We start from the raw sequence: 22,603 nt of genomic DNA, 5'->3' as shown, positions 1-22,603 counted from the left end.
CCTATCCAATGTCAGACCTCTGCTACATTCTAAATGTTCATGAATTCTGCATTCGTGAATATTGTGGGGGATATCTGTGTGTCTTATTAGTAAAACAGTTACAATCAATTTCACAGACTGTATTGTCTGATTAGGAAAGCATTAGGAAAAAGATACTAATTTCATCGTGTGCTATTAGATGGTGAGTTACAATATACTAACTGCTTTCTTCCTTTCTTTGTCCCTGTCTGACCTTATTGCCGTAAGAAATCTCATAACTATCATTCTGGCAAATGAATCTGAGAAGTATGTTGTTGCCGATTGACTGTTATTGAAAATAGCAGCATGAAAAAATGTGTTGTTGAGGAAGCAAAATTGTATAATCCTGATAGAATTGTGCCTTTCAGCAAATCGAGGTTAGTGATTTCATCCCCAAGATCAAACTGGTGATTTTCATCATGAATGTTACCCAATCATAGAAAAATAAGCAACACTCACTCAGCAGATGTCAGATTCTTTCTAAAAAGATTTTCTTCCTGGACAAGCAGACACTGGTACTGTCAATGGCAGGAGGAGATGGTGGTGATGAGAACTTAATAGGATGTATTTCAGTCATGTTTTCAGGTTCATAAAATTATTTACAAACATTCTCTTTCGTTGTCTCTCACAGTACCTGTAGAAAACGGAAACTTGTTTTATATGGTCTGTGGGTGATTCATGCTACTTTATATGGAACAAGAATAGCATGTTATAGATTTGAAAACCAAGGATGAAGCCAGTGACATCTACATATACGGCCAGTGGAATACAAGAGAATGAGGTGACAGCTTGTGTGGGGTGGAGGCAGGGGGCAACAATAAGACTTTGATATAGTATTCAGAGTTGTCACTTTTCTAGGCCTTGATCAGTTCTCTGGGTACCGCTTAGCCGTCCCTAAATCTGTTAGAAGGTTGGGATTCTGGCCCCATCAGTTCTCTGGGAACTTTGAAGTGTGTTTATGAAAAATCTTCACATTGTTTGCATGAACTATCTGAACGATGTGGGGAAAGTCTAGTTTGTACTTTGAAATCGTTTATTAGCATTACCACAGCTTTATGTTACTAGCTGTGGTCATGTAACCAGAGGAAAGCACAATTACAACCCATTTCCATTTTCCAACTCAACCGTACATTAGTATTCACACCTGATTAGTCTCTGGTGAGTCTGAGTACCTTCTAACCGGTACATGGCTCCTTCCCACTCAGCCTTCAGGTGCCCATACTTTCCTCTTCATCAGTTCTACTTTGGAATGACAGTCTGTGGGCAGAGGGCACACAAAGTTACTTTCTGGGACACGGGTGGTGCAGAAAGAGTCAGGGTTTTCATGGACTTCAGCTACTTCCTGCTAAGCAATCAGAGCCCAGTGAAGAGAACTGAATGAGAAGGTGAAATGTGAGAGTGGAGTGGGGAGCCCGCACAGGATCGTGGGGAGGCTTAGAGAGAGGTGGGGAGCCCGCACAGGATCATGGGAAGGGTTAGGTGGCAAAACAAGGTCAAACTGCAATGGCTTGTTTTCTTCTCTCCACTCTGCCTCCTCCATCAGTAGAAGAGGCTGCTAGCAGTTGCTAGTGTTATGAGTGGACACATCCTTCTCGGGTCAAACACACTGCAGTCGGCAAAGCCAGCAGTAGATTGCAGTCCTCTGCAGTACAGCCAGGCTGGCAGAATTTGTGTAATCATGTTTTCTGTTGTAGCTAGACTACAGAATGGAAGGTGTGCCTTTGGTGGGGCATTTGAGGGTAAAAACAATGAAAGTTTTTCCTACCGCAAGTCAGACTGCTCTAGTGTTTTAGGAGAATAGAGTAATATTGGCCAGGGCAGAACTAAACATGAACCTCACCACAACACCCCTAAATATGAATTTCCTTGATGTTCAGTCTGGGCCATCATTAGTTTTCTCCTAAAAGTGATATGTGTTATGGGTTTCATTTTAGCATTCCATACGAAATGTCCCGTTTGGTATTTTTGATTGGATGCATGAAAATATTTAAGGGACAACTAACCGAGTAATGCTACGCTGGGAGCACATTGATTTGTCATGTTAACAGCAAACTCCTTTTGTGATTTTTGCAGCCCCGACAGCCCAACCCTGACTGGCGCTACTCTGCCTCGCTAAGAGCAGGCATGCACAGGTATGTATGCCCTTCCTTCCTTTCTTCACTTGGGAGTAGCTTGAAGTGGGCCCTGATAGATAAGTTCTGTCTCCCCAGGCCAGGAGCAGCTGTTTAAATTGAGAAGCTTTAAAAACTGTTCCCAGGGAATGCAATTATTTTTGACTCCATGTAAGTAATCAGTGCCAAATGCTTATTGAGTGCTGGGAAATGAAAATATCATGTGGAATCATCGGCAGGTTTCTGTACTTTCATCAAAATTCCTACAAGGATGTGTCAGCTTAAAAACTTTTGTGTCAACTTCAAACTATTTTAAGTTTCCTATGATGATTCCGACTCCTTCATCCCCTCTTACCTACACTGTCTGTCTCTCTCTTAAAAATTTAATTCATAGAAATCAGAAGCTTTCAGATTTGACTACATTATGAATGTGTCTTCATGCGTTGTTTCCTATTTAATATTCCCTGTTCTCCTAGCTTACCCTGACTATTACATACTATTAGCCACAATAAATGATAGCTATTGTGGTCTGTGTTTGCCCCGTGACAGTCTTCTGTCTTCCCCATCATACTGCTCTCTTATTGTTGCCAATATCATGGGCTCTTTAGAGATGGGTCATGTTCAGGACCTTATTGAGTATCTGGAGACCAAATCTAGCTTGCTTTAGACCCAGATTTAATATAGTTTTGTCTTGTCTACTTTGTCTCTTTGACAGTAACTGATTCCCAGAGCTGATGTGTCCATGCCATGAGGCCAAATGAAAAATTCATTATTTGTGACTGTCTTTGGAAACTAGATAGGGGGCTCAAGAAACTGATGATTGTATTAGCAAAAGGACTTAACTTTGAAGAAGTGAACTCTAGGCTTTAAGCCCCCTCAGAATATCTGGGCAATTATTAATTGAGTCTTCATCAAACCTAGGCCAATGTCCAAAAAAAAAGCTTATAGAATAGTATGTGTAGAATTAATAAAAATATAATTTTGGCTCATTAAACATGCATAAGATTAAAATAAATTAGTGCCTTCTCAAGCTTACAAAGGATCAGAGATCATTATGTGGGTGCTATTTCTGAATCAGGAGCAATCAGGGAAGGGCTGAAGATTTGTAGCTGGTTTGTTGAGATGTCATGCTGCAACCAGGGTCATGATTTTAAGCTAGAAACATTCATGCAGATGCTGTTCTGTGAGACATCAGAGCAACTTTTTATACTCATTAGAGATGGGCTGTGCTTTTGTGTAGCTGAGATGTTTGTGGAGCTGTGCATTAGGTAAATTAAGCTCTTTTTTACAGTATCAGCTTTTACTATTGTGATTGAATTAGTGCTTTGCTTGAAAGGTACCAAGGCTGTGAGGTACAGTTTTTTAAAAACTGCTAAAAATAAAATATTAAAGGATTTATCGCCGGGCGTTGGTGGTGCACACCTTTAATCTCAGCACTCAGGAGGCAGAGGCAGGCGGATCTCTGTGAGATCGAGACCAGCCTGGTCTACAAGAGGTAGTTCCAGGACAGCCTCCAAAGCCACAGAGAAACCCTGTCTCGAAAAACCAAAAAAAAAAAAAAAAAAAAAAAAGGATTTATCACTTTCTTGTTCCATAAACAAATGACCAAATTTGTTCCTGTTCAGGTTTGTTAGTGTATTAAGAGGTTTAAATGGTAAGAAAAGAAATACAATTTGAAATAAAAATACTGTATTTTTTTCCACGGTGTAGTGCATCAGAACTGGGAACTAAAGAATGCTCCCTTTTCACAGTGCACTGGTTTCTTGGCCTGTCTAACCTCGGGATCATGTCACTCTTATTTTACTTTTCAGGTCTGCTTTGAGTTGAACTGGTTGCAGGGAACTTACATCTTTATGTCCATATAATTTGCTGGTAGATCCCAAAACACCCAAAGGACATAAATATTTGCAAAAAAAAATTAGAAAATTCTAGGTTGGAAATGAAGGATAATGGTGTTAGGTCACAGCTTAGTCAGGGAATTGCCCAGAGTATTTGGAGCAATTGGAAGAGCAGGAGACTGCTGGATACATAAATCCCCTTTCCTGTTCAACTTACGACCCACTGTATCATTGTGAGGCCTTCCCTCAGTCACTGAAGTTTTGCTAATTTGAGGATAAACAAATGTCTAATTTAAAAGTGTCCTCCAACTTTGGAGAATTTTCCCCAGCTACTGAGTTGGGATCCCGTTTTCCTTCTTCCTCTGATGTTCTGATGTCCACTGTAGTTATAGACATACATTGGTAGACACAGCATTCTTCCTGTCCTCCGATAGTTTGTTTTCTCTCTGCTAGCCTCCATGGGTCTCTCAGGTCAGGTCCCAGTGGTGTTTCATGCGGAGTTAATCTCTTCTGAATGTGGATCTATGAATTACTGTAATTGGGTTTCTCTTGTCTTATGATATGTTGAGTAAGTCACCTGTTTGTAGAACAATACAGAAAAAATAAAACAGAAGTAATGCTAAGAATTAATCAGGGTTGGTGTCAGGCAATACTTTTGTTACTGTCTGTCCGTACTACTGTTTCTTGCAGTATATATTTTAAAAATATTTTTTCAGAAAAACTAACAAAATAGTGGGCTGGGTATGATAACACATGCCTATAACTCCAACTACTTGGGAGACAGATAGATAAAATCAGCAACTTCAAAGCCAGACCTTTTAGTGTCATGCTGTCTTAAATAAATTAGGAAGGGTTGGGGATGTAACTCAGACCTTGGCAAGTATGTATGAGACCTAGGATTCATGTGCACCCCCACTCCCAGGAATGAGTTGGGTAGCCAAACTGATATTACTGCTGACAATATTAGTGTTTTTAACCTGAGAGAGGGTTGGGAGTTTAACATCACTGAGATGTTAAAATGACGTTTGTCCTCTTGTGGGTCTTTTGTTAGATTTAATGAGCACCACAAAGCATTATTGAAAACCAGAACTGCCATAATGACAGAACCCGTTATTATCGGTGTGGCACAGAAGGCAGTAAGTCAGCGATGGTTTTTCACTTTCACAAGGTGATTGTTCAGCAGTAATGGTTGCAGTTTCAGTATGAGCAGGGAGTGTTAGCTGCAGCCCTCCCTTCATAATGGAGGCAATTTCTGAGGGTGGGAGGAGAGTTGGAAAAGCATTTATGGTCTAACTGTTATCTGGGTCTGTATGTTTACTCAGCTCTGTACACCTGGAGGAGGCTGGCATTCTACGGGCTGGTCCAGGAGGGCCTGATCAGCAGTGGCCAACAGTATCCAGCGCGACACCAGGTAAAGAGTCAGGACCTCTCCCCTCTGGTCTGGGTTCTGGAAATTGGTCAAGTGACCTGGTTTTGTAAGAGACAGCTCCTTTTCAATTCTTCCACACAAACATGATCTCTGTATATACACAACTGTTTTGATTTCATGCTTGAAGTTCTTCAAGAGTTGAAAATATATAACCAAGAACTTATTACACCTATTTCATTTTAGAGACTGAAGAGATAGATGTTCGGAAATGAACCCACATTCACAAAGCTTCTGAGCAGCAGAGATGGGGTTCAAACACAAGTGTATCCAGGCATATGTAACAAGGCTGTAGAGGATGCTGCCTTGTAAGAATCCACCCAAATTAAAATTAAAATTAAAATGAGTACATACATGAGAGATGATGTAAGAAGGTATAGGTGAGGACTTCTTTCCAGAAATAATCAGATGCCTTTCAAATAGTTAGTCTGAATAGCAGTGCAGCTAAGGGCCTAGTTTCTGCTGATGACTCTAAGGACTTTTCATTTATTCTAATCAAGCAGCATTTGCTATTTATGAGTGTTTCACAAGTCAACTGAAAGCAAGATTTGTCAAAAATGCACAAGTTGAAGCAATTTATTAGGCAGCTAATATTGGCAGATGGTAAGGACAAGAACATGAGAGAGGCCATTGAACAAATCTGCAACCCCAGTGCCAGTGAACAAGCGAGGGAGGAGTGTGTTCTCAGAGTGCTAAACATTGTGGGGGGCACATAGACACTTCTGAGCTACTCAGAGCAACACATGAGGTCCTTCCTACCTATAGGCTTAGTCCTGTTGTCATCCAGACATCATAGGGTAGTTTGGTGAGCTAGAAGCTAGCTTTAAACATGTCTTCTCATGAATGCCATTAGTTGATGTAGATTTCTAGACACATGTGAAATGGGAACATTTATGGGTTATTTCATGTTTCTGACCCAGGTTTCTTCTTAATATTCAAAAGGATATTAGGAATATATGTCCCTGATGCATGTATACATTCACACCATACATACACATACCATGCATTTACTATTGGTCAGCAAGTAGAATGCATCCAAATTCTTTTTTATGTTTTATTATTGAGCATTTCATATATGTATATGATGGAACATGATTGTATCTAATTCCCATTTACCCTTCCGGCTTTTCTTATATACCTCCAGCATATCCCTTCCTAACTTCATGTCATTTATTTTGATAGCTCACTAAGTCCAGTTAGCACTGCCTGTATGTGCATGGTTGTGGGGCCATGCACTGGAGAACGGGAAACTTACCAGTGGCAATTTCTCCCTCCCCCATCATCTATCCACTGCCAATAGCTTCTTAGGAAGGAGTGGAGCTGGAGAATCTATCCCAACTATTCATGACCCTGTTTTTCTGATGGAGACAGATGATGCATCTCCTTTCTTTCTGGCTGCTGACACATGACTCATGGCCCTCATGGACTGGGTAGAACTCACATTTTCCAATTGCTCCGTGGTGACCTAACCATGCTTTTTGAAATGCCCCCACACCAATTACATGAAGTTAAAAGGATTCTCCTCTGCCTTCTGCCCTGTCCTTTGCACTTTTAGGCATTAGAACTCAAGGTGTGCTTTTTGTTGTTTATCAAGGAATGGCGTAAAGACGAAGACTATGATTCAGAGTGAGGGCTGAGCTGAATTCCAATGCCACGCTTACTCACTGAGTGCACATACATAGTTTCTAAATGCATATCTTTTAAATTGTTCTTTCTGTAAATTGAGTGTAGCAATGCCTTTGTATTGACTTGTCATGAGAACCAAAGGAAAAGAAGAGCTGAACACAGTGGTTGACGTGTAGCATCAATGCATATGTAGTCCTTTTACTCCCTTTAGGGGGAAATACTCATGTGGTGCATAATCTGCTGTCTGGCCTTGACTTATAACCTCCTGGTTAGAGTTTCCAGTTGTTTCTATTTGTAGGCCCAGATACGGGTCCTTGAGGACATCTATACAGTCCAGTCACTCACCGCTACCCTCCTGAAAATGGGGTGAGGAGGGTTTATTTATTGCTCCCTGGATAAAAGCAAAATGCTTCTCCAAGTTTGGCTTTCAGTCCCAAACAAATCCTGCTTTTCACTGATTGTGTCATTCTTAGTGTTTCATGACGAAGGTGCATTTGCTTCTGGAAGGTTTCTTTCTTGTGCTTGTGGCTCCTTACACTTGTGTCTGAGCTGTTCTAGTGTCTTGCCAAACTTTCCTTTTCATATCAATACCGGCAGTGGCTGTAACCACAGGCATAAAGGACCTGGACCTGCTCTGCCTGCTCCTTACTCATGTGTGGGCTTCCTGGAGTTGCTTTCCTTTTTTAATTCTTCTGCTTTGTTGGTAAGCTGTTTATTTAATTTCACAGTCTGCAGAAGCCTAGGGTAAAGAAGCTATATTCTGAAGGGATCAATGGAGGCATCATAGGTGATGTTTTATGTAGGATAAACAAATCAGGTATTAAATTGGTTAATTCTGGTGACTGTCCCCTGTTCTCCAGCTCTGCCTTTTGTGTAAGCAGCCCTGGATCACATGCCTCTTTATTTCCCTCCAGCTTCCCATGAGACTGAGCACAGATAAAACTAGCTAAACAGTGAATGCAAAAAATACAGTTACAGCCCCTGTGAGGACAGAGGAATGTGTTTCAGAGAGAGGGGTATTAAAGGGCCAGACATGGACAGGTGTTACAACTTTTTAACTTTATCTGGGTGAATGCCCTGAAAAAGTCTCAGTGAATACTCTCAGGATTAGTTCCCAGAGGAAATCCCAAGAACTTCTAAGAAAGACAGGAGACTGGTTTGGCTGTCTGCAGTGGGTCAAGCTGCCCTTGCCTGACAGTCCTTCAAGGCTCCTCTTTGTACAGTTCATAGGATCTCAAGAATTCCAGATATGTGCAACCTGGATGTGACAGGGCGCCCTTCAGCACAAGGGAGGCTGATGTAGCAGCAGGATCTCAAGTTGAGGCCAGCATAATCTACATGGAAGACTCTCTCTGGGAAAAAATCCATTCCAAACAAAACAAGAATAACAAAAAACTACTAAACTACCCACTAAAGCAAAAGTACAAAATTTTAGAGTAGGCAATCCAACTGAATCTTCCAAGTTCTGCATGGAGTCAACCAACCACAAATAAAAAATATGTGGCAAAAAAATACATCTGTACCAGACGCACACAGGCCTTGTCACTCTTTTCTAAATAGTACAAGGTAAAAATATACACATCGTTTTCATTGTATTAGACATTGCCACTTATCTGGAGATAAAGTACACAGGAGGATGTGATATATCTATATCTATATATCTATATATCTATATATCTATGTATATATTACAGGCAACCATTATACTTTTTACACTTTATATGTGATTTGAACGTCAACTGATTTGGTTGTCTATGGTGGTCCAGGAGTCCATCCCACCAGGGATAACAGGGGTTAATAACTGTTCTCTCTATTTATCAAAAGACCTCAGGGAATTCCAAGGCACATAGCACTGCCAAAGATAACTTTATAGCATGTGAAGGAAGGCCCAGGGGACCTGGGACTAAGCAGTGAAAGATTAATTGAGTGGGATAGGCTCTAAGGCAGTGAGGCTTAGCTAGAGAACTCAGAGTACTAGACAGTGGTTCTCCAAGTGTAGTTCCTGCGGTAGAGTATCAGCAACATCTAGGCACTTGCTAGATTGCAGAGCTTTAAGAAGAACTCTCCATGTATTCTCAGTGCACCCTAAAATTTAGGAATTTGTCTAGAGGTGAGTTTGTTGATTCAGGTCTGTAAGCCCTCCTTACTTAGGGGGCTGTCAGAGGGGGGATTGCAAATTCAAGGCCAACCTGGACAACTTAATGAGACTGAGACACTGTCTCAAAACAAAAAGTGAAGAGAGCAGTAGAATGCAACTCCATGTTAGATCATTTGCCTATCATGTGGGAAGCCCCGGGCTCAATCCCCAGAGCTGAAGTCACAATCAGTAACAGCAAAAGGAATTGGGCTAGAGTAAATATTTCTGGTGTGAGTATGTTTAGAGGCTCGGAAATGGTGAAGAAGCCACCTGCTTGTGATTCTTGTGGGAAGCAGGGTCGTTTCCCAGACCCCAGGGATAATTGCTAGACACCCAAATGCCAGACTCAGAGCAGCCTTCCTCGGTTTTGTTTTCTTTTGTTTTTCCGCTGTGCCACTTGGTTGCTGTATGTCCCCAGGACCTTTCTGTGCTCAGTTTCTTTTTCAGTAAAATGGGCATAAGTATAGTGTCTTCCTTATGAGGTCATTAGGAGAATTGAATGACATAGAACTCACATATTGAAGGGTCCAAAGAAAAATAATTAGTAAAAAAAAAAAAGCTATTTTTTGTGATCTCTCATAGAAGAGATGACTTTATCCTTTCTTTACCTTCAAAATTTAAGCCTGAGTTTCTCTGAGTCACCTCTTCTGGGAGGCTGTGCTACTGAGATTTTATTTAAGTGCCCACCTCTCTATTTCCTTGTAGGATTACTTTTGTCCTGGTTTGTCACCTCTCTTTACTCTGTGGGAAACTGACATGGTTGTGTGTCCTAGTTTTATAGGGGGATCCAAGTGCTTATTCGTTTTATACATTTTTGCCTTTCTGACCAAACCAAGTTCTCAAGGGAAGGCTGCATCTCTAATAAGTCCTCCCAAAGAGACTGTGTCCCGTTAGTTTTTCTGGAGTCCATTTAGGAGGCTGCCAGCATCTTTTATGTCTCCTGAGGGCAGCCTCAGGCTCTTTGGGGAGAATCCAGAGAGCATGCTGTTCCACTAACCTGCTCACCCTGGACTTCAGCTGTTGTCATGGCAATGCCCGTCCTGGTGGGTGTGTACATATCCTTATTAGGATAAAAAAAATGAGTTCAGGGATCTTGTGAGTGGGGCAGCTCCTCTCTGTGTCCTTCACCATCACCTTCCGTTTGACAGCCCAGGGAAAGAGCTCTGTGTAGACATCTTGGGAAAGCAGCCCCGTGGAAGATGCAACCTCATTGTCTGGGGGTGCGAGGCTCACTATGCTTGGTGGAGTTGTCTGCAGCCCATGATAGACTAAGCTGTGCTTGCTCTAGCCTGACCTGGAGGATGGTGTCAAGGTGGCACAGGAAGAATTAAGCCAGGAGAAGCCAGGAAGCTTTGCTGCCTCTGTCCATGTGTCCTTTTTTTTTTTGACTGTGTAAGTTAAAGGATGGGATTGAAAATGTCCTGGTATTCTGATTAGAAAAAAAAAAAAGGACAAGTAGCTTCTGTGATCGTACTATACCCTGTCTGTTATATATATATATATATATATATGTATATATATATATATTTTTTTTCTTCATAGCAATTTTTCCTGGATTGGTAACTCAAGACAAAATACAGTCAGGGTTGGAACCCTGATCTGCACTAAGAAACGTTTTCATTCTCAGTGGTCTCAAATGGAAACTCCAAATCTTCTAGAAATTACCCAACCTTTTATGCACTCATGTGTGCTTCTTGACATACATTTTGAAGACATACACACTGAGGAGAGATGGACACCAGTAACTGTCCCCTAAAGCCGCTGTTTCCTTTAGACCCCAAAGATGCAAAGACACAGGCTAATGCTGGGCAAAAAAAAAAAAAAAAAGACAGTTTCTCTGGTTATCATTGATCCATTTAACGTGTTGACTGCATTGGAGCAATAGAGTATGGTCCCTGAGGAAATTCCTCCTGACAACTTTTGACTGTGTTTTAGAAGAATCATACATTTTATTCTTTTGTTCAATGGTTGTTTGGAGCCAGCTGTGATGATACACATGTAAACCAGCACTTAGGAGGCTGAGGCAGAAGGATTGTCTAGAGTACAAGGATGGCCTGGTACTGAGTTTCAGGCCAAACTATATAGCAAGATCCAATCTTTAAAAAAAGAAGAAAGAAAGGAAAAAGAAAGAAGGAAATAAGGTTTCTGAAATACTTTTCTGGTTCTTGCTATGCACTTTCACTGTTTGTGTTACATTTTTCAAGTCCTCTATCAACAGTCAGAGACAGGCTGTGCCAGGGAAATCCTATTGTAAAGAGCCTGAGAAAGGGAGAATTTCACAAGTTTTCCACTTGACTCAGCTCAAAGACTAAAGACAACAGCCTGCTTGCTATTTTTGTGGGGAAGGGGAAATGGAGGGTGGAGTCTGCACTTCCTTCTGCAAGGAAGATCAGGATTGTTTAGATTAAGGGTCTGGGAACTCCTGTTTTCAAGGTCTGCTTCTGACCAGTTTACAGTAGAATTATCATGACAATTCAGAATGACTTTAAGCATTGCAGTTCCAGAGAATCTTGCCCTCAGCCTCACCCACAAAAGCCTGCCATGGAGATAGCAAGGGACTTTTATTGTGAGATTTTTTTGGAGACAGTTAGCAAAAGGAACTTGGAAAATTCATCTTCCCAGAAGCTGTCAGCTTTGCAGTTGAGAAGATCACTGCCTAATCTGGAGAAACATATTCAGGTCAAGCATTGGCTGTTCCTAGGGAAGGGTCATCAGGCTTCTGATAGCTGGAAATGAGCATGAGAATTGTAGAGGGGACTTTCTCTGCCTTGGCTCTTGAAGTCTCATTGCTCTCAATCAGGGAGGAAGCAGGGATGGGGGCTGCTCTACTCTAATCTACCTTCTGAAGCCAGGTGCTGCCTCAGCAACAGTCTTGTCTACCTTCTAGGGAGAGGACTAGGGAAAGGATGGAAGAGCCAGTACTAGAGGTGATATTACCAAAGGAAATCCAGGAAAAGGAATGTTTGTGTTTCAGTTTAAACAGGAAATTTGAGAGCTTTGTAGAAATTTGAGGTATGAAGAAGTAGCTTTGGATGGCCAGATTTGGATCCGTAAGAGAAAAGAGGTAATGAGAACTTCGTTATTACTAGAGTCATATCTCATACCTGCTGTATCCTAAATCCTTGATCTATAGATCACAGGTTTCATCGTATGTTAAAAAAGAAAAATGACTTAAAAATTAGTGAGGGTTGCTTTGTAGACAAAAGTCTAAGCAAGCAAGGTCAGTGTTGAGGATTCAGTAAAATTCAACATACTGAGTTTATGTCCAACAAAAGTCTGCCCTGTGTCCAGAATTGTTGCTCACATGGCATGCTGGGTCAAAACTGTTCCCATCATGATTTGGGACCATTGAAAGTGTGAGCAACAGATGCTCACCAACCTGCATGAAGAGAGACTAGATTTTGGGGGGGAGATCACTAGTTGTGTAAACAATTCTGAGGAAGACTCATTTGAGTCTGTAAATTTAATGATGAGTCACAGAGTACAGAATTTCCCTTTTTAAGCTAAAGTCTACTAGGAGGGCTGTTCTCTACCTCCTCCTAGGACTCAGTGCTCTGCCAACTGAATGTATCCCCAGTCCTCTTCTTAGGAAAACAAAATGAAGCAAACAACAAAACCAACAACCCTAAACCACATAAACAACCCTAGGGAGATTTTCCCAGTGAGTGTATTAGTAGGAAGGTCTCTCTCTCTCTTCTCTGTGTGTGTGTGTGGGGGTGTGGGTGGCTGGGTGGATGTGGGTGCATGTGTAGGTCAAAGGACAACTTCAGACGTCATTCCTCAGGTGCCTTCCACCTTTATTTAGACTTTAAGGATCAATCTGTGACTGCCTCCTTGGTAGGGAATTATAAGCATGCAACACCATACTTGACTCTTTTTAAAAACATTGGTCTGGGAATCAAACTCATGTCTTGGTGCTTGTAAAACAAGCAGTTTACCAACTGAGCTTTCTCCCCAGTCCTCACACAACTTTAAAAGAGAAGTACATTGTCATCCCATGTTTCTGAGAAGGAAACTGAGGCTCATGCAAAGTCAGTGATCTCCTTACATCAGGAAGCTGATCAGAGTGTTTTGCTCACTTTTATAGTCTCAGTGTCAAGTAAAAGGCCCCCACACACCAATGCTTAAGGAAAAATTGTTGAACTCATTAATGAATACAGTGCCACATCTTTCTGTTGTATTGTCCCATGGCGGGTAAAAAGAATAGTTTGACAATTTCATTGTCTGAGCTCTAGGCCAGTGAGTGGCCTACAGGGGTTTTATGTTATTGCTATCTCAAGTTAACACAAATTTTGTGTTTTCAGATATCACAGATTATTATCTTACAGTTTTGGAAGTCAGAGTCCCAAAGCAAGGACACACTTTCCTTCAATTGCCAATAACATGTTTCATCTTTCCTTCTGATTACCACCCCCAACACCTACAATGTCCGTATTTGTACGAGTAGTGTGTTCATAACAATTTAGGAATTCTCTAAGAAGTATATGATTTCCTTGTCACGCTTCCTGTATCTTTATGGGTCTTCTGTAGCAGAATAATTAATATCCTTTTCTATTACCAGTCTATCTAAAGCAGTTGAGGCCCTTTCTATTCCATCTCTCAAATTCTTACAGTCTCTATCCATTGCCCAGTTCCAAAGCTCCTTTACATTGTTAGTTACTTGTAAAGGCATCATTTTACCTTAGGGTACAATTGACATATCTATATCCAAAGATCACCATAGCAAATGAACACAAAATAGGTAGTTTAAAACAATATAACTTGATTATCGAATAGTTTTGAAGATCAAAAGCCCAAAGTAGGCTTTACTGGCTAAAATAATGGAGTTGGAAGGAATATGTGTTTTAGAGGCTCTCTAGAAGGACCTCCATGGAGGCACATAGCTGTAATTCCAAAACTGTAATGCTAACAGTATGGAGGCTTAGGAGGGAAGATGTGGAGTTCTAGGCCAGTGGGGGTGGCATAGCATGGCACTGTCCCAAAAGTCATTAGAAGAATAAGAAGACCCACGTCGTTTTAATACTTTCCAGCTTTTAGAGTCAGCAATATAGCATCTGCAAGTCTTTCTCTTTAATTTCTAAGGGCATTTGTAAATGCACTGAGCTTGCCTAGCTAATCCAGCATTATCTGTCTCAAGATCTTTAATCATATATGATTAAGATCACTTTTATCATGCAATATAGCATATTCACAGGTCCTGAAAATTAGGAAATTAGGTCCAGAGAGGGGCACATCATTTTCCCTGCCAGGGGATCTTTTGTGTTCAGGCAGAGGTGGCCGTGAATGTGTTGATAGTTTAATAAAAGTGAAGGTAAATTAAGGTACATATTAGGTAAATGAAGGGGATATAGTAATTGCAGACTAGACTTTAAATCCTTTTGGAAAGCTATTAATTGTCTTAATTCTAGTTGAGACTAATTAATCATCTTTCCTCTCCAAGTCATAACTAATTACTGACAGATATGAGGTTGGTGTCAGGTGAAGTGCCTATCTTGCAAGCCTGACAACCCAAGGAACCGATTCCTGGAACCCACAGGAAAGTGAAAGGAGAGATCTAGTTTCACAGAGTTGTTCTCTGATTTCTGCGTGCTCACAGTGAATTGTGCACTGCCCCCACATCATACACACAATAGTAAATAAATAAATATATACAATTTTAAAGAAAACAGGTGCAAGGAGTTGAATGATCAAAGTTAGTGTAATTATTGCTTGCAAAGATACTTTGAAGAATATTATCAGGGCCTCCAATTTCCAAAACAAAAAGGATGAAAATAAAAAGCTATCTGTCTCTCCCCTCCCCCCCACCTTCCCAGCCCCCCAGCCCTTCCGTGGGAAGAGAGAGCTATCCTGGTTTATGGATTACTCAGTACAGGTTGGGGAGAACAGAAAAAAATTTAGGTAAGGTATGTTGTGAATAGATAGTGACTGCTGGTACATGGCACGATCCATTTAAAATCAGGCCTTCCATACTCCTCCTCCCCAAATCGGATAAACAGCTACTTCCTGTGAACAGTAAACAAAGGAACAGGAGGAGGAAGGGTCTTTTCCTCCCTGGCTCTTTCCTGAGCACATCACCCAAAGGGTAGAAGGGTCCATCTGGTGATTGTTCCATCTGTGGACAGCGGTGGAAACGCGAGCAGAAAGGGAGCAATTCCCACTGCATTCCATTATGCTAAGGCCTAAGACTGACTGCTGTGCAGATGGCTTAGAAATTATGTTCTAAGGATTGGGGAGAGCCAGGAGAAGACACACCTTGCATCATCCCAAGGCTTAAGCAGAAGAGTAATGACGGGGCGTGGTAGCTGCTGAAAAATGTCGCTGTCCACAAAGTGATGCCACGGTCAATGCATGTGGTCTGTCTTCTCTGCTTCTGCCATCTGTGTCTAGGAAGAGGGGATGAAGTGTACAATCAGGACCTACTTGAAGAACAGAAGAGGAGAATTAAGAGCCTGACCCATAGATATGTAGGCGTGTGTCTGCAGTAGGCGTGTGTCTGTCTGCAGTAGGTGTGTGTCTGTCTGCAGTAGGTGTGTGTGCAGTAGGTGTGTGTCTGTCTGCAGTAGGTGTGTGTCTGTCTGCAGTAGATGTCTGTCTGCAGTAGGTGTGTGTCTGTCTGCAGTAAGTGTGTGTCTGTCTGCAGTAGGTGTGTGTGCAGTAGGTGTGTGTCTGTCTGCAGTAGGTGTGTGTGTCTGCAGTCTGTCTGCAGTAAGTGTGTGTCTGTCTGCAGTAGGTGTATGTGCAGTAGCTGTGTATGTCTGCAGTAGGTGTGTGTGCAGTAGGTGTGTGTCTGTCTGCAGTAGGTGTGTGTCTGCAGTAGATGTGTGTCTGCAGTAGATGTATGTCTGCAGTAGGTGTGTGTGTCTGCAGTAGGTGTGTGTGTCTGCAGTAGATATCTGTCTGCAGTAGATGTTTGTCTGCAGTAGATGCCTGTCTACAGTAGGTGTGTGTGTGTAGTAGGTGTGTGTCTGCTGTAGGTGTGTGTCTGTCTGCAGTAGGTGTGTGTGCAGTAGGTGTGTGTGCAGTAGGTGTGTGTGCAGTAGGTGTGTGTGTGCAGTAGATGTGTGTGTCTGCAGTAGATGTGTGTCTGCAGTAGGTGTGTCTGTGCAGTAGGCATGTGTCTGCAGTAGATGTGTCATCTACACTGGAGCTTGAGGAGTCATGCATGCTTCAGCCATTGTTCTTCATCTGTCCAGGGTTTCCTCGAAGCTGTTCCCTACATCAGAGATGGGAATGGGGTAATTTGGGCCTAGTGTTATAGGTTTGTAGGTGCTCCAAGGTTTGCTTGATTCTTAGGTGTACCTTGAACAAGAACCTGGGTTGACACCAGCTTCCTCCTAAGATGTAACAGGCAAGGTACTCATCACTCCGTCCTCCCACTGCTGATGGCCATGAGACCTTGAGACCCATGAGAGAGCATCCTCAGGGGCATGGTCCCCTATGAGCTCTGTGTGGACTGAGATGCTGCAGTGTTGTCCCTGAGGTCTGCTGTCGTGGGACTGCTTAGTCAGTGGCCAGTGTCACTTCAATTTGCTTCTGTCCAACTAAGAATAAGTTGATTCCCCATAATTGCCTCTGGGACATTTCTTTTAGCAGGATGGCCTTTTTGGTGTTTTATCTTTGAATCTGGAGTTTCAGAGGTATACACAGTTTCTGTGATCTTTCTCACTCAGGGTTACAACCTTGCCTCCAGTTTAACGGCCTCTAAGTGACTGTGATTTGAAAGGTACTAGAAAGGTCTTTACACAAACCGTGGCCCAGGAGGGTCGTTACAGTTCCATTGCTGGCTACCAGCATTTGTTCTTGTTCTCTCTTTCTATCCTTCATTGCCCTCCCCCACACAGATGAGGAAGTGAAATACGGCCTTCTTGCCAGAGATACTTCCCTTGGCTTGGGAAGTACCCAGGTATTTGGAAGTACCCGAGTACTAAGAGCAGGTTCTTCTAATCCAGCTGATATGATTAAAATATCAAATGTGTAACAGTTCTTTCCTCGTAATTAGTCATAGAGAACAGATACATGAAAAGTAAGACAGAAATTTGACAGTGTCATGTGGTACAAACAGCCCTGTCCTGCATGGGTAGGGCCAATGAGGGGGGAGGAAGCTGAGCACTCAGAATGCCTGACTCTTGTTCTCATTACAAACTTCATGTAAGTCAATCGAGCTCATCCGTCTTCTCTGAGAGGATCCCCAAATTGTTTTTGCAAGACACAATCCTTTCTCTACAGCCATGAAGGATGGGTCTATGGAAGCTTTGGGGATGGAATTGGGAGTATACAGACCAGTCAGATATTATTTGGCATTTAATATGATATATAACAGAATGGAAAGTATGACGCAGAGAGGAAGAAAATTCTCAGCTAAGGAAAAAATACATGAAAAAAAATCACAAGAAGTGAATAATCTTGGTGACTAGGAGGCATGCAGTTGGTGGTTGGGTTAGGAAAGTGAATGGGAATTGATATCTGAAAGGCAAAATAAAGCCAGCTTTTACGGGTCTTAAATACTCCAATTTAAAAAAGCAACAACTGGTAGTTTTACTCTCTGGCAGTATTGCCCTAGGGTTTGTTTTTAGGAAATGTCTCTACCAAATCTTCAAATATCAGCCTGTCGAGTGTCAGGATGATTGAATAATCTAAGAAGAAAAGCCTTTTCCTCTCTCAAACTGGACTGGCTGGTTTTGTGTCAACTTGACACAAACTGGTGTCGTCAGAGAGGAGGAGTCTCAGTTGAGGAAATGACTCCATGAGATCCAGCAATTAGAGATCACTGGGGGAGGCCCAGCCCTTGGTGCCATCCCTGGGCGGGTGGTCCTGGGTTCTATAAGAAAGCAGACTTAGCAAACCACGGGAAGCAGCCCAGTGAGCAGCACCTGTCCAGGGCTTCTGTGTAAACTCCTGCCTCCATGTTCTTACATGTTCGAGTTCCTGTCCTTACTTCCTTCATATTGAAGGAATGGCAATGTTCCTCCCCAGCTTGCTTTAATTAAGACTCTAGTCAAGACACAAACCAAGTTTAGGAACTTTACGATAGGGAAGTAAAGGGGAGGGAAATGCAACATTACCCATGCACCCAGATACACCCATACACCATAGGACTGCATTGAGAGTGTTCTCCATCAATTCAGGGGGACCTGGTGTGATCATATTTGAGGAAGTGTAGATCGTAAAAGCAGGTGTGTTTAAAGCTGACTTTATATTACCACAGTTTACTCAAGTGGCTCTCCACCGTACCAAAATCTTTTGTATCACCCAATTGTGCAAGAATGTGCAAAACAGGGGCGATTGGATAGTACGTGAATACCGCTTTGGATGGTTTTGTATCAAGCACCAAAAAATGCTACCTACCAGCACTCTTTTCACTAAATTTAAAGCTCTAAGTTGGAATCTTTTTGCCATGTTAAAAGTCTGTGATTGTGGTGTGTAGGTCAGGGTGGTGGTGGTCCTCCAAGCTCCTGTCATCTTGCTACCACGGTGCTCTGACGGATTCTCCATTTTATGTTCCCAGCGCAGCGATACCACTGCTCATCTAGAAATGGTTGCTTGTGGCCGAGAAGTGACACAGCAACACAGAGCCTGGGATGGCTGCCAAATTCCAAGAAGCACAGCTTGTGCTGAGAGGGGGAGGGGAGAGAGGGAAAGTCTGAAAGGGCAACCAAAGGCAGGGGTGCTTTACTGGTGGGGAAGTGTGTGCCCCACACACTTCCGGGTAGGGCAGGGAGTGGAACATTGATGAAAGTGACTCTCTCGAGGCTGGAGGAGGATGCCAGCTGTGGGATTTAGGGTTAGGCTAGGCTTGGCCCCTACATTTAGAAAGACTTCTCAGTCAGGTCCCTAAGAAACTTGGGACAAATGGCTAACTAACAGTGGTGTCTATTAGCATAGCAAATCAGCACTCCTGTCGGCCCGCCCTCCAGACTCCCTCAGTGCCTGAGGCTCCTCCCAACGCGTCTCACCTGCAGCCACTGAGGGAGCCTCGAGGGTGAGCAGGAGCAGCCCTCTCCAGCCCAGGGCCTTCACTTCCACTGCCCTTCCCCCAGCTTCTACTTTTTTGTTTTTGTTGTTTTTCTAGTAGCCTTGGCTGTCCAGGAACTCACTTTGTAGATTTGGCTGGACTCGAACTCACAGATCCTCTTGCCTCTGCTACCAATGTCTACCTCTCCCCTTCTTAATCTTCCATAAATCTGCCAGCTTGGCCATGCACACCCTGGGCTTCTGTCTTGACTGGCTTTGGCCTCTTTGCCATTTGGGCTCTCTTTTTCTTCTCTCTCTCATTCTCCCTTCTCTCCTCACAGCCTGGTTCAATCTGCACCCTCCCTGGTGCCTCTGCCTGCTCTCTCCCTCCTGTCTACAATAAAATTCTTCACCTCAACCACACCTAGGAGCCATCATATCCTCATTTTCATGTAATCACTATCTTGAGACTCTTAATTTCTTATCAACCTCCTCTTTGATATCCACAATAATGACATAGTATCTTGAGTTTTGAACTATGCTGAGCTTTTGTTTGTTTTGATCTTTTTCTCTTTTGATTTAGTTATGAAACAAAATTATGAAAATCAAAGCTCCATGTTCTGCCCAGATTCTGAACCCCAAAATCACCAAGAGGCCTGTTTTGATGCAAAAGCAAAAGAGTCTTTTATTGTGGTTGTTTAACGAGGTAACCCCATTAGCTTGGGCCTTTCATCCATTCACCACAGTGGATGGCTGGAGAAAAGACCCCCCCCCGCCCCCCCCCCCGCCAGAAACCAGGAGGCAAAGATCTTATAGGGCAGCATAAGGGGAGTGTCTAGGGGTAAGCAACAGTCTCAGGATTCGTGCGCTTCTGGGCTTGGACGCCCTGCCCTGTGTTGATTGGTCAACTGGTTGTTATGGCCCATAGGACCTCCCAGGGCGGTTGCTATGCTCGCTCTGCACATCACTGTTGTGCACTTGTCCAAAAAGCACACCCAGGTCCGTAAAGCACACCCAGAGTCGTAAAGCACAGCCCTGCCAGCTAACTTCTGATTGGTTCCTTGCCACAAGAGAGGGTATCTGACCTCCTAGTGACCAGGACAGAAGCAGCAAGGTCAGATGAGCATATGTCAGCCTGTCATGGATGCTAAAACTATTCCCCTCCATCAAGGCAACCGTTGTTAGCAATTTTGTGAGCATGCTCCAAATAGTTTCCAATGAATGAGTTTTACTTATTTACAGGATTTCTTTATGTAGCCAGGCTAATTGAGGACTTCAGGGTAGACTGTAAGCCACCTCCTGAGTACAGGGATAACAGATGTGCAGCACTGTCCTCAGCTAATAAAACTTTATTTTTTAGAGTCGTTCACAGCAAAACAGAGCCGGAAGTATGGTGCCACCTCCCACATATGCAACCTTCCCCCACTGTGGATACTCTGCTTCAGAGTGGTAGATTGGTTACTATTGGTAAAACCAGACTGATTGATTCCCATCACCCACAGTCTGTAGTTTACATAGATAGAGTTCACTCTACCAAACCTTTAAAACATTTGTTAAGTTCTATAATGTATACATTTTTCATAAGTCAGAGTGGGGTTTGCTATGCATTTTCGTGTGTAAGTCTATGCCTGTGTATACTTTTTAGCTTTCTTTTCTTTATTCTTTGTGTCTTTCACATTATGCATCTTGATCCCATTCATTTCCCCATCCATTCTTATCTGCCATCTGCCCTTGCAAACTTCCCATCAAAATAAAATAAAATTTAAGAGAAAAGAAAAAAAAACAGAGAAGGGGAAAAACTCATCATGGACGCTGCAGTGTGACACAGTGAGTCACAAGGTAACCCTTTATCCATAGATCTTTTCTTGCCTGTGTTCATTGGTCTGGTTCAAGGCCTCTGGTTTCTGCTACACTTTCAATGCTGTGACCTCACCGGGACTCTTGGACATCCTGCTGTTGCCCTGTGTCGTGGAGATCCTGCAGCTTTGGGTCTGCAGCCTGGGCCCCTTCAGGTGCTCCAGCAGATCACAGATGGGTGGATGCTGGGGTGGATAACTCATAACCCTGGTTCTGGGCCTGGGTGGATGCTGGGTTGGTCAGCTCACTACTCTCCCCTGTCCTTACCGCCAGGGTGAGCTCCCCAGCATTGCCCTGGCTAGTTCATCCCTTGAAGTGATGAGCAAGGGGTAGCAGGGCAGTGCTCCTGGATTTGTGACCTCAGGATCTGCTCTCCCACACCTACACCATGAGGGCCAGCTCTCCTGTGTTGCCCAGTCCAGGTACAGGCAGCTGGTGAGGGGCAGGGCCAGTTCTCCCACCTGCCAGGCAGGAGGGTTGGGAGTGGGAGGTCATTCCCCTCCCCCATGCCACCATAGGACAGATGAGGGGCAGAGCCAGATCTCCCATGCTTATGGGCTGGTTCACCTGAACACCCACCCACACCCCAACACACTCCCAGCTCTACTGTGCTGCCCAGGTGTTTCTCATACTTTTAAAGATGCTTATGTTTAGCATATATGTAAGTCAGAACAAATAGATCTACATTATTCTCTAATAAGGCAGGTAGGCCTATAATTCAATTCATTTTTATCCAGTTTCTTTTTTAATATCTTCACTCGTAGACAATGCAATATGTATATTCCTATGCATATTATGTCTTAATATATTTTCACTAATATCTGTGTAATATTGTGAGGCCATAGAGTATGAAAATAATAACTTAGTGTTTGTTATCTGTGGTTGTACAGCAACTGTGACACCTTTCCCTCTGACCCGCCCCCCAGTCTGTGCCATATGTCATTTAATACAGTAATACTATCATTAGGAGTCTTAGCCTTCATACGGAGAATCCTGGGGCAGAGAGAAGAGAGAATTTACTTGTAAGTGACAATAGTAATAGTTAAAATGTACTCAATGTTCAAACAGTGTACCGGGTACTATCCTAAGCACTTAGTCCATTAAGTCATTATTATACCTATTTTTCTGCTTAGGAACTTGAAATGGTTAGGGTTTAAAAAGGCCACACATCAGGCCGGGCACTGTTGGCACATGCCTTTAATCCCAGCACTCAGGAGGCAGAGGCAGCCAGATCTCTGTGAATTCAAAGGCAGCCTGGTCTAGAGAGTGAGTTCCAGGACAGCCTCCAAAGCAATACAGAGAAACCCTGTCTTGAAAAACAAACAAAAAGAAAAGAAAAGAAAAAAGCCCCACATCTAGTGAGAGGAGTTCAGGAACTAAAGCATGGTCATTTCATATTATGAGTGTTGTTTTTATGTATTGGACACTGTCTCCAGGAAATCAAGGCCTATCATTATGCCAGTTACTCTACCTTAAAATTCATTTATTTGGGGGGTTCGGTGGTAAAGCCCTTGCCTAGCAAGTGCACGGCTTTGGGTTTGGTGCTCAGCTCCAGAAAAACAAAATTGCATTTACTTGGCCAGGTGTGATGGCACACCCCTTTTAATCCCAGCAGAGGCAGGCCAGTCTCTGTGAGTAT

At 42.9% G+C, this 22,603-nt stretch overlaps 1 protein-coding gene across 14 annotated transcripts in view; it reads left to right on the top strand.

The window, feature by feature from the left end:
- LOC101830682 (protocadherin alpha-C2) overlaps positions 1–22,603 on the top strand; it is a 208,236-nt gene that overhangs the window by 169,629 nt on the left and 16,004 nt on the right. For all 14 annotated transcript variants that reach the window (XM_040741941.1, XM_040741944.1, XM_040741943.1 and 11 more), the window contains 2 exons: positions 2,092–2,150; positions 5,290–5,378. In XM_040741941.1, the coding sequence (XP_040597875.1) occupies positions 2,092–2,150; positions 5,290–5,378 (148 nt within the window). The remainder of the gene's footprint in view (positions 1–2,091; positions 2,151–5,289; positions 5,379–22,603) is intronic.

Source organism: Mesocricetus auratus, unplaced genomic scaffold (genome assembly GCF_017639785.1).
Source record: "Mesocricetus auratus isolate SY011 unplaced genomic scaffold, BCM_Maur_2.0 Super-Scaffold_6730, whole genome shotgun sequence".
Taxonomy (NCBI): domain Eukaryota; kingdom Metazoa; phylum Chordata; class Mammalia; order Rodentia; family Cricetidae; genus Mesocricetus; species Mesocricetus auratus.
The sequence above is the reverse complement of the archived record's forward strand: the minus strand, read 5'-3'. Positions and strand labels throughout refer to the sequence as shown.